Genomic DNA, 17,482 nt, shown 5'->3' on the forward strand with positions numbered 1-17,482 from the left:
CAGGGGGCTTCGACATGCAGAGCACCAGCACCTGTGTGCCCACCCCCTCACCTAAAAAATAGGGGCATGCACCCGTGCACAGGGTGCCCACACATGCACCAGCACCCAGCATACTCACACACGTGTGTGCACACACATACACACACACGCAGAGCATGCCAGCACACGCGTATCTACACCCCACCCCCTTAAAGATGCAGCATATATATGCATATATATATATAAAAATATATATGTACATGTGTGCACGCACAGTACCAGCACACACGTGTACAGCTGTGCACACACACACAGAGAACACCTGGACATATACACACACATATATGCATCTGTATACACACAGAGAACACCTGTACACACACACACACACACACACACAGAGTGCCAGCACACATGTAGGTATGCACAAACACACACACACACACAGTATCAGCACAGGCACCCAGAGCACCAGCACAGGTGCACACACACACACACACAAAAAAACACCATCACATGTGCGTAACACTCGTGTCAGTACCATTGTGCATGTACATATATATGAACACGTAGATACATACATGCCCCCCACTCCCCTTCCGTGCACATACACGGATGTGTGTATACACACACACACACACACACACGGAGGTATCAGCCTGTGTGCATCTACACACCCACACAGCTGTAACAGCACACATGCACAGATACACACACACACATATATACATATGCACATTATACACACATATATATTACCGGCACACCGGCATACACATGAACTACCCTCCCATGTGCCTAGAGACACACACCCGAGCCAGAAACACCCACACGCATCACCCGCGTGTGTGCATGTGCATAAAGCCATGCACGTGTGCACAGACAACACGGGCCAGCCCTTACACCTATAGAGCTCTGTAGCCCCCCCTCCTCTCCCCCCCCACATACCGGCACACCCCTGGGAAAACCAGCAGCATGCACAGACCCACAGGCACGGCCAGCCTGGTGTGCACGGGCACACGCATCACCAGCACATGTGTCACTACACACACACACACAGAGCAGCACCCACCAGCCTTCACATTTCCATCCCTCCAGCCCGAGAGCCCCCATGCGCACACACACACACACACGCATGGCAAGCAATCCCCACGTACATACGTGCACAAACACCCGCTCTCACCCCATCCCAGCTCCCGCCCCACTCTCCCACCCCCGCAGCCCCCCCCTCCCGCCCTCCAGGGGTTCCGTTTACCATCAGACGGGCGTCGAGGGTGCAGGGAGCACGGTGCAAAGAAAAGGTGGGGGGGTGGGGGTGGGGGGCAGGGGGGGGGGCACCCTGACGAACTGCTGCCCCGGGGATGCGGGCGGCCGAGTGGCAGCACCGCCGCCGCCGCCGCCTTTATATAGGGCTCGGGCAGGTGATGTACACACACCTGGAAACTCCAGCTCTGGCTGCCTTCCTCCTCCCCACGGGCCGGCGTACTTCCTTCTCAACCCAGCCTCTTCCAGCCCGGAAATCGGTTCCCGACACCCCCAAAATTGTTTATGTGTGTGTGTGTGGGGGGGTGTTGATGGAGATGGATAGGCACAGATTTGTAGGGAAGTTGTGTGCGTGGGGGGGAGTGTCTGTCCCGTCCCCCCCCCGCCTTTCATTTTGGCTGCTCTGATGCCTTGATGGGCACAGAGCATCATGAGACTCTGTGGTCCAGGTCGGGGGGGGGGTGGGAGGCTGGTGGATGGGTCCCAGGGCATCCCATGGGTACCCATCCACCAGCCCCCCATCCCCCCCCCCCCCGTGACCCATGGGGATGGGATCTCCGTGCCCCAGGCCATGGCCCCGTTGCGCAAGCCCCACGGTGATATCACCCTCACGTTCCTAGGGCTGCCAGAGGAGAAATCCCAAATTGGGCAACCCTGGAAAGGGCCGAAGGGCTGTGTCTACCCCTCCTCTGATGGTCCAGCACCAAGGGATGTCCTAGCGGCGTGGAGGCTCAAAACCAGGATGGTGCTGAGAAGAGAGGGGAGGATGCTGTGGGACCAGAGGAGCTGGTTCAGGGATGGGTAGACGGGTTTTTACTTCCCTCTTTTCCATATCCATATGCAAATATGGAACCCCACATCTTTCCATGAGCCACCTTGCACCCCATGCTGGACCACGGCATCCTGCCAGCACCGCACGTGCCATGCCGCACCACAGGCTCAGCCCCTTTGGTGTGAAGGGGAAGGATTTGGGCTCAGGCTCTGTCCCCATAGCAGCCCAGCGGTCCCAGTATAGCAGGAAGCACAGTATTGGGGAGAACATGTGGGATAACAGCTTTGTACAGCCACGTTTTCATCTTTTACTGGAGAGATGGGGTTCGTACCCATCTTGGTGGTGACTTCATGGGGTGCCACGCAGCCCAAGCAGGCAGGGACAAGGCAGACTCTCCCACAGCAGCCCAGGAGATGGGAGCAGGGACCCCATACATCACACCCTGAAGGTCTGGATGAGCAGAGGCATCCCCAGATTGTGCCAGGTGAAGCCAGCTATGGCCCAGGCTGCCCACTACCCTTTAATACCAGTGGGATACTGGTTTAACACTAGGTGGAAGGAGCTGGGCAGGACTGCAGGCTGGGAGACCCCACAGCAGTGGGGGCTCACAGGGGGGCTCAGGGGTACCCGCAGTGGGGAGATGTGATGATCCCCCAAGAGGTGCAGCAGCTCCTCCAGCTCCAAAGTCCCGTGTGGCCACAGGGTCAGCAGTAGAGCAGGAAAAATAAACTACACACCCCAAAGATGGGGGGGACAGGCCCCGCAAGGCAAGGGAGAGGGAGGACAGGGGATGCAGAGAATAGAGAAAGGAAGAACTGGTTATCAAAATACTTTATTTCAGGGAGATCCCTCAAAAAAAAAAAAAAAAGAAAAAAAAAAAAGGAAAAAGGACCCTCCTTGTTAGACAGACAATCGCCACAACACCTTCAGGGCTCCTTTTAAATCAACTAAAACAATCCGATGCTTAAAATAAAAGACAGGTCATTTTCCCAATCAGACTTCAGTCAAGAATATATATATATTTTTGTTCCTGGGGTGGGAGGGCAGGGGGAGAAGGTGATGTTGCCAGTAGTTCACAGCAGTTTTCGGCTCTCTCATTACACAGTATATAGAACTGCATTGCTGAAGACACTCAACACACAGCAGGGCTAACTAGGAGAATACAACTCAAGGCTAGCAAAGAGGAGAGGGCAAAGAGAGAGAGAGAGAGAGAGAGGAATAGTGAGAGCATCCGACGGGGCTGGAGTCCTCTGTGCATAATTTACATGGAACCGGCAGCGGCCGAGACAGGGGCTGGCCCCGCTTGCCCTTCGGGAGCCGGAGCGAGTCGTGGCGGGCGTCTCAGCTGACAAAACTTCAGTATTTTTTTTTTTTTTTTTGTGTGTGGGGTTTTTTTTTTTTAAAAAGAATCGCAGCCAAAATAAGACAGAACTGCAAAATCCCAAAGTGGCCGCTTTTACACTATTTATAAAAACATGAACAGTCACTAAAGGGCAGAGCGTCGCTCCACGCACGGCCCACTATACTTTCCCCGGGATTTTGGCCCGCTTGCGAGCGATGGCATCTTCCACCGCCTTAAGCTGCTTCAGGAGCTCCTCCCGTCGCGACAGGGTGCTGGACTTGCCCGCCTTGGCGCCCGTGGGGCCTGGCTCGGATGCTTTGCCTGGTACACTCGTGACTTTGCTGGAGCTCTTGGACTGAGGTGAGAGCTGGCGTTTCCTGGCAGGGAGAGAAAAGAGAGGGTGGTGAGAGGGTGCTCGCAGGCAGCACCCTCTCACCAGGCTGGAAACAAACCCCTTCAGCATCTGCTCCAGCAGAAAGCGTCGCTCTAAGCACCAGTGGAAGAAAACTGGTTCAAGACACAAAGCCTGGGGTTGGAAAAATGGCTGAAACAGTAAAAGATCAGCTGCTCTGGGGGGATCCTGAAATTTAAACTTGGCCCCACGGCCACCACGACAGCAACCCCCAGGGGCCGTGTCGGCTGTTGCGAACAGCGTGCTGGGGGATGCACGTGTGTAAGGGAGCTCGTGGTCACAGAAGCGAAGAGGGGGGAGCATCACAGGTAAGTGCAGAGCAGCCCTGGAGAAGCCCCATGGTCTCAAATCCTGACAGCCCCCCCCTGCCCCTGCGATGCTGGTGGCCTTGTGGCACGGATTTGGCAGTTGCGGGGAGCTCTCAGACCCCCAGCGCTGCGCTCCGGTTCTGCTCCGATGCTGCTTTGCTGCAGTCCGAAACCATTGCTGCAGGAGCAAAGCAAAGCTGGGGGAACAGTCCCTCCCCAGCCGGCCCTGCACGGGGAGGACAGGAGCCACTGGTCCCCATCACTGGCAGCAGTGGCTTCCCCTGGATCGGGCTGTGACTGGGGCTGGAGGCAAGCAGCCTGTGGGTCTTTCCACCACAGGCCATCACTTCCACTTACGGTGGGACAAGGATGAGGGGACCAGGAAGCAGAACGGCATCAGAAGCCTGCCAGGGTTTTGCCGTGCTGCTGGCTCGGTGACACACTGAAAGCACAGTCTGAGCCTCAGTCGGCCCTAGTGACACCCACCACGCGGGAAAGCCTGTGACACCGCTGGTGCCAGATGTCAGCAGTGGCAGTCACCGTTCCCTCTGCTAACGCCACCTGCACCCTTTCGTACTACACTTAAAAGAAGCGAGGCTTTTCAAGCATGACCCAAACAGCCCCAAGGAGTTCCAAACAGGACACAGATCTACCATCTGACTCCTCTAGAGAAACCCAATGTGTCCTTAACAACCCCCGTGCCTGGGCACAGGGCACGTTGAACCCACCACACGTGACACTGCCAAACCAAACAGTAGCAGGCAGAAGAGGGTCAAGAACCAAGCATGCGGTCAACGCCACCAGCCTGGAAAGGCTGAGGTTCCTCTTCACTGCTAGAAAACAGGACCTCAGGGCCTGAAGGAGGACAGGGCTGTGGCAGCCGGGGCTAGGTTTTGGTTTGGGAAGACTCTGACGCACAGAAATTGAGGCTCGCTCGTGCCCCAGGCTGGGGAGAGGGGATGACACGAGTCCCGCTGGCCAAGGAACGCAGCGGTGCGGGACAGGGCTGTGTCTGTTTGCTCACAGAGATCCTCGGAGAGATGACACTAGAAAAATGCAAAGCAGCGCCGGCTGGCTACGGGCAAGGAGGCCGGAGGAAGCTTTAGGTGTGCCGCAGAAGGTGCTCTGCAAGCCTTTAGCCAAAGGGCTCTGAGTGGAGCACAGCCCAAGGCCCCTGGAGCCACACATCCAGTTCTGCAATGGGATATTCCCAGCACAGCAGCGGGCGCGGGCTGCCAGGGAATCAGACGTGAGCTGGTCATCTGTCACCAGAGGGGACGGAAAAGCGCAAAGCCAAGGCTAGTCACCGTTCAGTCTCATGCAGAGGCCACACTTTAACAACTCACAGCAGCAAAGGGAACGGTTGAGGATATGCCAGGCTATGAAAGAAAGGGAACTGGGCACCCGAGCCAGGTGCCACACGGAGCTTGGCAGCGGGGTGATGGGGTTGTGCTTTCCTTCTCATTAGCACTATGCAGCATTAGCAAGAGACAGAGGCATCAGCATGAGGAGCTTGCACCTAACCCACTTGGCTCCTCTTGCTGGGACTGACCTCAAGAAAATCCCCAGGCTCCTGCTCGTTTCTGAGCTGGAACAGCTTAGCCAGTGGCTTCCACTGGAACCCCTGAGCACCTCTGGCTCCTGCCCACAGAGCTTTGCGTCCTTCCTCTTGCTGTGCCTCCATGACAACTGGAAACTACGGCCAGAGAGGCTCAGAGCTGCCCCAAGAGGAGGGACTGAAACACTGAAGAAGCGCAGAAGTGTGAGCCCCAGCCTGGCCCACGAGAGACCCATGAGAACAAGCAGGTACTGACCTGTCTGCCTGTGCAGGAGAAGGTTTTGGGTTCTGGCCCCTCTGTCGCTCTTGCTTGGGTGAAGAGAGTCTCCCAGTTGCCTTCCTGTCACGAGAGCCTATCGGGAGAACAAAAGATGAGATGTTCTCACTTGTCGCCAAGGTACAGGTCACTACCCTGACTCCTGTACTGTCTCAGCAGTGTAAGGATGCTATCTTCACACTGACCACATCTTGTCAGCAAAAACCCAAGTCCAGCAGCAGTCAGAAAAGGAACCTACTGTTGTGCACCTCATCTTCAGGGGGAGCAGACAAGCTAGTTAAGGCTGTGCCCCATGGTCAGCCTGTACAAAACATAACCTGCAGCGAGCTGCACTGGTCCTCCCCTCACCCTCCAGGTTCTGGAACAAGGCTCCTCCACCCCACTTTTAGGCCATGCTTTGCTTGCAAACCTGAGAGGCAGGGCCAGCCCTCGTGGACCGAGTCAGTGCTCCATTATCCTCTGGCAGCTCACCCGGTTTGTGCACAACAGGCACAGCGGCACCCGAGCTGGCTCCCTGCTGTTATCTGAACAGGGTATACTGGCTTAAAGAGTGCTGGGCGAGTGCAGCTCTGCCGCTTTTGGAGCCAGCTGGGGCCAATCCATGGGCAGCATCACCTCTGTGTTTGTTCAGCATGGACTGAACCATCACACCCTGCGCCAACAGAGTTGCTGTGTGGATTTGCTGGTGGTGGGAAGCCCACTGGGGTCCTGCAGTGGCATTATCCAGCTTTGCGGCAGTGGGTTTTCCAACCACCGCTGTCCCAGTGTACAGAGAAGCAATTATAGCTGCAGATCTGATCACAGCAAGGTTACAGAACAGCTGTGATATTGGAGCGCAGGCTGCACACCTGAGGATGCTTCTTGCTCAGCCCCAATTCAGTCAAGGGTACGCTTGCCACTGGAAGATGAGGCTGAGTTGCCTTAAGGCCTTGTGTCCCATTTGCTACTGCTTAAAAATCCTTTATGATGTCCAGACAACAAATAAAGTATATAATTACATCTGCGTATCTATAAAAATCAGCACAGTTTGCTAGGTCGGCCCATTCATTTGTCTGCAGCTCAGCAGTAGTCGTGAACTAGATCCCAGTGAACTTCAACCTCACCCAGTCCCTTCCATGCTGCCTTTGCAGGAGTTGAATGCAACCAGGCTATTAGCACAGAAATTTTTCTGGCTGGCACCCAGAGTCAACAAGATACACCTACAGCCGAGACAACAGGGAAAACAACATCACGTGTCAATGCTGGCTTGTACGTCAAAACCAGGCACCCCTGGCTAGCGATTCCCCCCTACTTTGTTTTTCAGCAGCGACAGCAAAGGCTGGAGCGTGGCATTTAGGTCCCTCTCAATGCAGCGTGCCAGCTGGGTTTTCCAAGGTGCTCATACTGCTGCTGAGGATTCAGACACGGGAGAACACTTGGGAAGCCTGTGTCTTTCTAAACATACGGGGCAGATCAGATTGTGTCACATGCAAGTGGGGAAATAGTCTAATTCGCAGGATGGGTGATCTAGCCAATTATTGCATCCATCCTGGAGTCTTGGCAGCCCGTGCTCCCTTTCTAAGCACTGCCACAAGCCTTTCTGTCAGGAGGACTGAGATCCATTCCAGAAATATGACAGACAAGACCCCAGGATACCCCTATGACTTCCACAGCCACATCCAGAGACATTACTAGAGACCAGGAGGCTGCTATAGGATGTATGTGTACCTACAGCAGAGATGAGCATGTTGTGTCTTCAAAGTGATGGCTTTTTTTTTTTTTTTTTTTTTGCAGTGGACTTAGACATAGTGGAGCCAAAGTACTCACAAGGTGCACCACAAGACAGCAAGGCAAGGCCGGGTTTGGCCTGCCCAGGGCTGACCTCACCTCGCTTACTTCACAAACCAGAGCGTCTCACCTCCACCGTGTTTTTGCAGCAGGACAGCTAATATGCCCGCATTATCTGGTGGCAATTGCACACTCTGAGGTTTTGGAAGGACACATGCCTGCAATTAACCTCTCCAGCAAGTGGACTGTTGCAGCAGAGACTTTTGCAGGACGGTTGTCGCTGGAGCACTGCCTCCAGCGGCAGACCAGGAACCCAGCCAGGCCAAGAGTCCCTGGGATGGCTGATGTTTTACCTCTGTCAGGTGACAGGTTTGCCCGTTTGGCTGGAGGAGAGGTCGGCCGGTCTTTGTCTGCTGGCTCGTATCTCTTCCTACTTCCTTTGTCAGCTGCCTGAAACAGAATTAAAACAGGCAACGGAGCTGAGCAGCCACTTCCCCTCTGGGGAGGGAAGCAGGCAGAGATATTTCCTGTGACGGGTGCCCGTGATGCGCTGGCTCACTCATGCAAGTGCGACTCCTATTAAACTCTTTGTGCATACCAGTCCCAGCCATCACTGGCACCGTGTAATTCCCCTACCACCGTAAGGAAACAGCAACATCCTCTGCCGCTGGGGCTAACGCTGCGCCGTGTTTCACAGGCTATTTTCATAATTGCTAGAAACGGGAAAATAGCGGCATTTTTTTTCAGCAGCACCAAGGATAGGAAATGTCAAGGAGGCAAGCGGAGCCATGCCTTCTTCCAGGATCCGACCGTGCCAGCCGGTAGTTATGTGTAATTGCATACTCCCCACAGAGCATGCTTCACAGACTCGATAAAGGCACTTCACGTCATAGCACAGGGAAGTACAGAAAACTGTGGCCTCAGACTGCAACGGGGAATTTGGACTGTCAGGAAAAAAAAACATTAACGCTTCGAAACCAGGAACCTACCCACGTGACTGGGGCCAACACCCTGCTCCGGCACAAAACCCCATGAGGCTGAACTCTCCCACAGGATCTGGATTGCAATCTCAGCCAAAGGCACCCAACTAGGGCACCACGCTCAGTCACAAAGGGGAAAGAGCCCGGCTCCCCACGGCTGGTGGCAGGCACCCCAGAGAGGCAAGGCAATCGCCACTTTTACCTCCTGACTCAGTTAATGACTCGTCAGCAGTTGGCAGTTGGCTCCTGAGCAGGCAGTGGGAGGAGAGCTTGCTCGGAAGCGTGCGGGGAACATGCTTTCAGTGGGCAAGGCCCCAGCGCATGTGGGACTGCGCCGCACACGCCTTCGCCTCCCTGCTCCGGCTGCAGCCTTCGAGAAAGCCGGGAAGAGCCCTTGAAGCTGCAGCAGGAATGTGCCCCAGGGGAGCCGCCAACACAGTCCCAAACTCGAGCCACCACAGGGTGTGTGCTGCCAGACTGGTTCTGTCTGCCGCCCTCCAATCCCAGCTGCAGACCTACTCGGCTGAGCTCATCCTGACAGCCCAAAGCTCCCCTTCCGCCAGCCCGGAACCCCAGTATCCATCCCATCCGCTCCTCGGACCCCCCTGCAGAGGGAATCGCACCCACTCCACCTCTCACCTTATTCAAGAGCGTCAGTTTGATCTCTTTGTGAGCACTGAAGCCCCCTTGCTGAGACTGGGGGGCTGATGGCTGCTGGGTCTGGAGGACCTGCTGCGATTTGCTCCCCTGGGTGGGCTTGGCTGATTTCAGGAGCTGAGCTGGCACATCCCGTTTCCGCTTCTCCTCTTTAGTGCTATCTTCTTTTTTTGACCTTCCTGTTGAAACCAGAGAGCAGATGTAGTGACTTGCGACTGATTCCTTTCGCCTGTCCTGCCTTTGGAGCGCAGGGCAAGAGGATGCTGCTCCAGGGACTGAAAAAGCCCACACTAGTTAGCACTGCATGTGGCCCCAAGGTTAAAAGACTCAGGAAACCAGAATTTCCACAGAGAGGACGCCTAACATCAAAGACAAAGAACAAAAGGCTCTTGGCTGGCAACTCTGCTACAGTCTAAAAAGAACAGAGGAAGAGCAACACGAAACTGGAGTTGTCCAGAAGATTTAGCATCACCTTGCAAGGGTGAAAGAGAAGAAGGTAAGAGAAGGGGCATCAGGCAGAACTCCTGTGTAGGAAAAGGTGCCTTTACAGCCAAAGACACATGTTTGGAAGGATGTGCATGTGTTTTCTCCACAGCCTTCCTTCTCCATGGTCTCACCCTCCCCAGGCGAAGCCTCTGGGCTCCCCTAGCCTACACCAGCCACAAGTGGCTTCCTGTGCTCAACCATTTTCCTGGAGCCCATAGTATCACCAAGCAAGCTGTATCCACATTTCTGCTCCCCTCTTCTTTTCCCAGGACCCCTTGGAGAAAAAAAAACCAAAACCAAGTACCTTTACCTTTCTTCTGCTGCGCTGGGGTCGGGGACCGGGAGCTGGCTGAGGAAACAGGACTGGCCAAGTCTGCGTACATGTCTTCGGAGTCGGCGCTGCGGACAGAGCTGCTGCTAGAGGAGGCACTAGAGACAGAAGAAACGCTGCTCACGCTCAGGGACCTGGAAAGAGCCAACAGCCTGTTACAGTCACGAATGCAAAAAGAACCAGGCAGCGATGAGACAGACACCTTTGTTTTGATTCCCCCGAGTGGCTGGGACATCAGAAAGCTGCTAAGGCTGGCAATAACCAGGAAGAGATAAAGACTGTGTCTCCTGGGGTGCAGATATAAAACATCCCAAACATATTAGATGCAAGTCTAGAAAGTACTGTTTATTTATAAACAGGATTAAGGCAACATGTAAACAGGTCAACGTTTCCCTACGGAAACAAAAAGTGAAAGCAGGGTGTGCACTATCACGTACAGGTCAGTGTTATGGCTCAGGTCAGGGGTTCCTTGGCAATGTTTTTGTTGTTTGGCACACATTTACTCATGGAGGCTTTAAAATCCCTGGATTCCTACAGTCCACAGCTCCTGCCCAGCTCCCCAGGGTACAGGAGAGCCCAGCTGCCCGTTTTGAGGATGCACATACTGTCATGACTGATAATGACAGGGGAGATGGCTATAAGATGGCTATCTTCTAATAGTGCCTATAAGATAGCTATCTCCTAATGGATTCACAACATTAAAAATGTCAGACAATCATTATATTAATTTAAGGAAGACTTTCTACTTAGAAATGTATCAGACAAAAACACAGGGCTATGCACCAGGCTTCCCTTCAGGGGCACGCCAGCACCGCAGCTTCGCTATACTGAAGCGGCTCCAAAAATCCCAGCCAGCTGGGAGCCAGCTGGCACCACAGCCCCTGCCATGTGCGACCAGGCACATGGCAAACACATGAATATTCAGGTAGCCTCTCCAGCAGGTTCTGCAGGCCATGCCGACTTCTGCGCTCCCTGCCAGCAAGGTCCAGGCTCACTGGCTGGAAGGTGGCTCGCGTAGGACTGAACGGGCTGCGTCAGCGTCAGCACAGACTAGCCCTGGAGCAAGCTGCTAAGTCTCTACCCGCTAGAATCCCGACATAGATGAGTTTTAAGGGGTCGCATGGATTGTTGCAACGGCGACAGGATGAACCAGAAACCCCTTCTCCTGGAAAGCTCCTGGCTACAAGGTTGTGACAGCAAATCTGCTTTTGGCACACACTGTATTTCTTATTTTTATTCCCCCTTTCCCCCACAGCTGTAAAAGCAGGAAGCACAGCCCCACTGCCACACGAGCAATACCCATGTTAAGTTTTTTCCCCGTCTTCTCCTCTCAAGCCCCGTATGTCAGGGCAGCGAAGAGCCAGCGTGCCCGAGCGCTCTCTGAACCTCTTGCATCACCCCTGCCTGATCTGATGAATGCGACAAGCACGTAGTAAACAAGTTTGTATTTCCGTAAAATAATGCGGGCGTTGAACCTCGGGGTTTCACAGAGTTCAGATATGTGAATTACCGCTGGTCAGAGCCAAGTCCTACTTAATCCACTAGTTTTACACTATTGGTCGACTGTATCACAGGGAAGCGTTGCGTTTCAAGGCTGTCCGTGAGGTTTCAGGGATTCCCATGTGCAAATGGATGCAAAAAAAAAAAAAAAACCAAAAAAAACCGAATAAAGGACTTGAAAGAGGTTTATTTCATGACTCTTTACTGGAGGGAGTTAGCTGTTTACAAAACCCACAGACATATAACTCTTCACTTGGGGCTAAACACAAAGAGAACTGGCCGTGCAACTTTACCAGCAAAGTAAAAATATCATTAGCTGGGCCATTTAGGTATTTTCTGACCTACCTTCTCCTGACAGGCCAAGCATCTTCCCTAAGACATTCAGTGGCCAGAGGCAGCAAGGGTTTAGAAGAGCAAAGCTCTGAAGCCTGAAACTGTTAACTTGTAAATAAACTAGGATGTGAGATCACCCTGGCCATAAGGAGATGTTTTGGTCATAATTTAGGTAAAAATGGGCAGTTCTCCTTGAATAAGCCACAAGGACACTACCAATGTTGTACCACTGTCATGATTCAGGACTCAGGATCCGTAACACCACGCAAAGAAACAATCTTGTTTCATGTCCTAGTTACCTACAGCTTCTGATACTTGAAGCTAGAGAGAGCTTTCGCTGCAAGAAACCACAACAGTTAAGAATAGTTATAATCTCCCCCTCCTTCAACAAAGGTAGGAAGGGTTGAGGCTGTACCTGGATTTCCTGGACCCAGATGGGGAGTGGGAGACTGAGGCAGACGATGATCTGGAATGAGATCTGGAGAGAGAGCGAGACAAGGACCTAGACCGGGAGCTGGAACCACTGTAGCTGCTGGCACTGCCGCTGATGCTGCCGCTGATAGTCCGCCTGTAAGACAGCAAACAACATCCTCACCTCGCTGTGCTCTGCCATGAAACAGGCTTAGAAAAAACTGTTTAGGGACAGTTTGAGCATCATGCTGTTGTCCTGTACTGTATACAAGATTGGTGCTTTGCAAATGAAACTGTTTTGGATGTTCTTCTCCACCTTGCTTCCTCAGGACTGGGAACGCATCTGTTTCTGAACAGCAGACATTTTATGTAAGACTGCATAACACTAATGAAAGCCAGGGAAAGAATGAGCTAAAGCACCATAATCCTGTACCGATACCTGGAGCAGAAGCTTCCTACAAAGGAAAATTGCTAACTGCGTAACACAGTGGGACTACCTTGTATTTCAGGCTATACAAATAATCATACAGGTTTTTTGTGACTAACACACCAGTACTAAGATAGAGCTGTTTTGGTATTTGCACAGCAGGGAGAGTGTAGGGCAGTGGGGTTTGTGTGGGTATAAGCATGAAAAAACCCCAACAAGCCTCAAGATTGGAATAAAGAATAAGAGAAAGTGGTTAAAGACATCCAAGATTGCTATTCTTTCACTTGCTGTTCAAGTGAAATGGAAACCAGAACTGATGGAGCTTCCAGGGAAAAGAAACTGTTGTGATCAGTTTCCACCTATGGAGACATAACTGCTCAGTCCAGGCCTTTTCTTTAGCTACAAAGAAGAAACTGGAGATGTAAAGCCATGCAAAATTAAGAACTGACTTGGGATGCTTCTGAAAACCTGAATGGAACACAGACTTACATCTATCTTCAAAACACACTGGCAAAAAACATCATTCAATGATCCAAGAAAACCATATATTCCCTCCTGCAGGCATAAAACTTTCTCAGTCTCCTTGTGTGCTCATAAAGCAAACATTTCTAGTAAATACATTTCTAGTAAATACATTTCTTATGCACCAAACTAGCGCTTCCATAGACCAGACTCATAGGTACTGTACTGCTATTTCAAAACTTCTAATGTAAGACGGATGCACGATGAGTTTCAGCTGTGCTTAGCTGACTCCGTGTCCCCCCAAGAACAGGCAATGCTACCTGCATTTATCCCATAACATTTTTAAATACAGTACAATGGATTAACAAACATATTGAAATGCAGACAAGTGCTCCGTGTTTGAAAACCATCACAAGCTTCTCTCATTTCCAATGCAAAGGAGGAGAAAAAGGCAACAAGAACAGTTAGGAGGACAGACAGAAAGAGTCACTTGAAACATTCCAACTAGTCGCACAGGATGAAGCCAGGACGAGAAAGTAGAGCAGAGGAACCAGCAAGCTGTGTACTGGGGAGTTTTTCCTCTCCTCCCTGGGGAGTTTTTCCTCTCCTCCAGTGGTACTGCTGGATGCGGACTAACCAGCCCCTAGGACCACACAGAAATACTCCCTCCCTGCTGGCACACGTTTAGAGTAAACAGGGTCCAAACCCATCACCTCGACCCTCCAACATGTCAGATGGGCTCTCTGGACCAAACGCACCTCTGCTTCCTTGCTGCGGGGCCTCCACAACCAGCAGCTCTCAAACATGCCCTTTTTTGCACCACAGACCTCAGCTTTTGACACGTTTCACGTATTCCACCTACTTCATACCCTAACCAGCCTTCAGAGGCAGAAGCCACTTGCTATGGCAAGTCACCAGCATTCACCCACAACTCCTTCCCTCTCTTCTTGTTTCCTTCCTGCGCCAGGAAACAGATTTCTCCTTTAATATTGGAGAGTCCTTGTAGTTGGTACTCCCAATAGAGAAACCCAGGATTTGCTCTATCTTCCAGGAGATCAAGCCTCACTCCACCCCTCAGCTTTCTTACCTCCTGGGTGGAGTCCTTGTCTGACGTTCCTTCCTTCTCGCCTCTCGATTATCCCCTGGTTTGGCTGGCTCTGGTGCAGCTGTTGTAATTTTAGTGAGCGGCTGAGGGACTGGAAGGGCAGCTAGTTTCTTCACAGATTTTTCACTACAAAAAATGAGAATTTTCACGTGCTTGATCAAACTTGGTAGATACAGAGCACAGACATTCTCAAAAGCGATGGAATGCATTCATGTTTGTTGCTGACTAAATATTATACGGATATGACTACCGTAGCTATAGACACGCGGATATTTCATCAAAACACTCTCAAACAACACAGATTCCCCTAAAGGGATCTGTTTCCCACGTTCTAAATCAAGTCACCTTTTCAAAGACAAGTTACTGCACAACAGCCGATTTTGCAGAACGAAGCAGACTGTGTGGAATCGTTGTTTCTTATCCATTTGATTCTATGCATTTTTATCCAAAACGCATACACCTACTCAAAATCTGCCAGTCAGGCTTCAGAGTCAAACGCACACAGTTTACACCAAAAGGCTCTTTTCCCTCACACGGATTGGCAGGATGCAAAAGAACCGTGCGTGCAAATGTCCCGTGTCCCGTCCCTTGGGTCATGTTACCCAGCAGAAAACTTGATGGGTAACACCACTGCAGGGAACCAATGTTTCTGTGACTTTATCTAGTGCCCACTACGCCAAATGGGAATCACTTCGACTCTTCAGCACTGCTCATTTCTGGGCTCAGAGCACTCCAACCTCTGCTCTAATAGCTGGTTACTGCTCAACATCCCCAGCATCGATGTCACGCCTACTATTAACTGGGGAGGAGGTGGCTGTGTCTGCATACAAAAATAGAGACTGTTAATTCCTCTTGTGCTTAAGAATTTCTGTATTCATCCCCTGCAGAACACAGGATTAAGTGCATGCAGTGTTACGCAGCGAAAACAATCCCCACGCTGGTGCAGGCTGCTGGCTGGTGCCGGGTGTTACCAAACCAGCACCTGGAAGGGTGCAAAGACATTGCTGCAGGCAGAGAGCGTGTCCTTAAAGGGCTGAACCCTCTGAGTTCAGAAGACAGGAAAAAAAAAAAAAAAAAGCAGGTCACTAAAGTACAAGAAGTGTGGCAAAGGGGACTGTCCCATATTCTGGAGAATTCAGGGGGATTCCCATGGTGTAATTTATTAGCAGGTCACCTTAAGAGGTGACATCACTACGGTTGTGTCACCCTCCAACATATCCATAATTTATGATGTATTACAGCAGTTTGTGAAATAGCAACTTCAAGCATTTAGAAGAGCAGAAGCGCTGGCATAATCTGCCAAACCAACAGTTTCATAGCTAGGGTACGGTTTTAATTTGCCTCCAATATTAAAAGTAGATCAGGCCAAACCGTTTCTTTATTCTAAGGCTATGCACTAACAAAAACTACAGCAGAGGAATGAATTAAACTTTCTTACAGCTTCTATATAAACATATCTGCAAACTACTTAAATAGTAAATCATGCATGTGTTTAAAACACTCACGTATACATGATGGGGGTGTCAACGTGGCACTCAGGGACATGGTTTAGTGGTGGACTTGGCAGTGGTTAGGTTAACAGTTGGACTCAATGACCTTAAGGGCCTTTTGCAACCTGAATGATTCTATATAATACTTAAAGATACCTGTACAGTTCAACTTGGATTTAATAAGTGAAAATGTCGTCATTTAATTAAATATGCAAAGCTAAGCACTCTTCTATGCAGGCCATATTTTGCATCTTCCATTTCTTCCTTAAAATGTCAACCAGGTCAGAAGGGTCTGACTCAGGAATTAGGCTACTGTTTGGAGCCTCTTCTGCACCGCGTTATCAACATGGAGATGAAGCCTTACCCTTTACCAGCAGGTGGTAATAACTCCCCTTTGGCCTTCGCAAGCGGCTTGTGTGGAGACGGTGTTGGAGAAGGAGAGGGTGAAGATGAGAAAGACCGTGATCTAGAAAGGAAGGACACATCACTCGGCTCAGCCTCTGGGACTGCACAAGGCTTTCCTGGCCATCACTCCCTCCTTCGGCTAGCGAACACATCCTGGGAACTAGCCCCTGTGGGTCTGAGCTCATCCTAGTTTTATATTTGGACTCTGCTCAACAAAACCAACTTCTGTGACCAGAGCAGTGGTAGACATGGAAAACAAAAGGGAAGAAGTAAGATTGGCTGCAAGAGTCACACTCTCTCAGGTATCCCACACCAACACCTGAGGCTTTCTCCATATTCTCTGTATTCTCTCCTTTGGGAGAATATATCTACAGGAAAGTAAGTAGGATTTTGACTTGCAAGTTCAGCCCAATTTCTTTCAACCTGCTTTATATAACTCCGAGTGCCGTCCACGATCCTCTAAACAGCAGCAAAAAAAAATCTTGGGAGAAAGACACAAAAAATCCTAACTGGATATCTGTAATTTCTGTAACACAAGGGGAAAAATCAAGCAGAGTTTATCAAAGCCAACAGATCAAAGGGCAAGAGCTGTTTCCTAAGATCAGGACTGACCAAAGAGGCAAGCCCCGTACACAGCCCACCAGGTGCTGCCGTTCCAGTGACTCACCCCACTGCCAAGACTGGAAGTACCCTTCTTGCCACCTTGTACTTCAGAGAGCCAGACACCTCGGTGACTGGCTTTCTGAGGAACAGTTAGGAGCTTGGGTGTTCCTCACCCTCCTGCCTCCAGAGAGAGGAATGCTAATCAAAGTGTGTCACCTACGCTCCGCATTGTCCTGCAAGGAACAGAGCCGGAAATGGGGTGGATGGGGGAATGTCAGCCTGCTGCCCAGAAACATGTATGCACTTGTATTGAGATCAACTCCCACCTGAGCCTTTCCTAGGAGATACCACCTCCAAAAGTGACACTGCATGATCCACTCCGGGTATCTGTGCGACTTCAGCTCTGAAGATGTGCCTATCTAGGGAGCCAGTTCTCCTACTATGCATATTCCAGACTTGGGAAACTGTCTGCAGGGGCCAGGAAGTGGCAGAGTAATAAACATGCCTCGGTTTAATCAGCATGTGACACTGAATTGCTACTTTGAAGTGTCAGGACTATCACAAGACACAACTGCATGGACTGCTTTAATAAATAAATGTGATTTGCCTCTTTA

The 17,482-nt window shown here is 51.2% G+C and overlaps 2 protein-coding genes across 2 annotated transcripts in view; both read right to left on the reverse strand.

Moving 5' to 3' along the window:
- The window catches only part of IL17C (interleukin 17C), a 2,530-nt gene extending 715 nt beyond the window's left edge, over positions 1 to 1,815 (reverse strand). Inside the window, exon 1 of the mRNA XM_074158194.1 lies at positions 1,783 to 1,815. Coding sequence (XP_074014295.1) covers positions 1,783 to 1,815 — 33 coding nt within the window. The remainder of the gene's footprint in view (positions 1 to 1,782) is intronic.
- Positions 1,816 to 3,415: 1,600 nt separating this feature from the next.
- The window catches only part of ZC3H18 (zinc finger CCCH-type containing 18), a 48,825-nt gene continuing 34,758 nt past the window's right edge, over positions 3,416 to 17,482 (reverse strand). Inside the window, exons 13-20 of the mRNA XM_074157871.1 lie at positions 16,225 to 16,326; positions 14,353 to 14,496; positions 12,381 to 12,533; positions 10,112 to 10,266; positions 9,298 to 9,494; positions 8,032 to 8,128; positions 5,891 to 5,987; positions 3,416 to 3,733 (exon numbers count right to left, since the gene is read on the reverse strand). Of these exons, the coding sequence (XP_074013972.1) occupies positions 3,535 to 3,733; positions 5,891 to 5,987; positions 8,032 to 8,128; positions 9,298 to 9,494; positions 10,112 to 10,266; positions 12,381 to 12,533; positions 14,353 to 14,496; positions 16,225 to 16,326 (1,144 nt within the window). The 3' untranslated portion in view covers positions 3,416 to 3,534. The remainder of the gene's footprint in view (positions 3,734 to 5,890; positions 5,988 to 8,031; positions 8,129 to 9,297; positions 9,495 to 10,111; positions 10,267 to 12,380; positions 12,534 to 14,352; positions 14,497 to 16,224; positions 16,327 to 17,482) is intronic.

The sequence above is a fragment of the Numenius arquata genome, chromosome 13 (assembly GCF_964106895.1).
Source record: "Numenius arquata chromosome 13, bNumArq3.hap1.1, whole genome shotgun sequence".
In the NCBI taxonomy this organism is placed as follows: Eukaryota; Metazoa; Chordata; class Aves; order Charadriiformes; family Scolopacidae; genus Numenius; species Numenius arquata.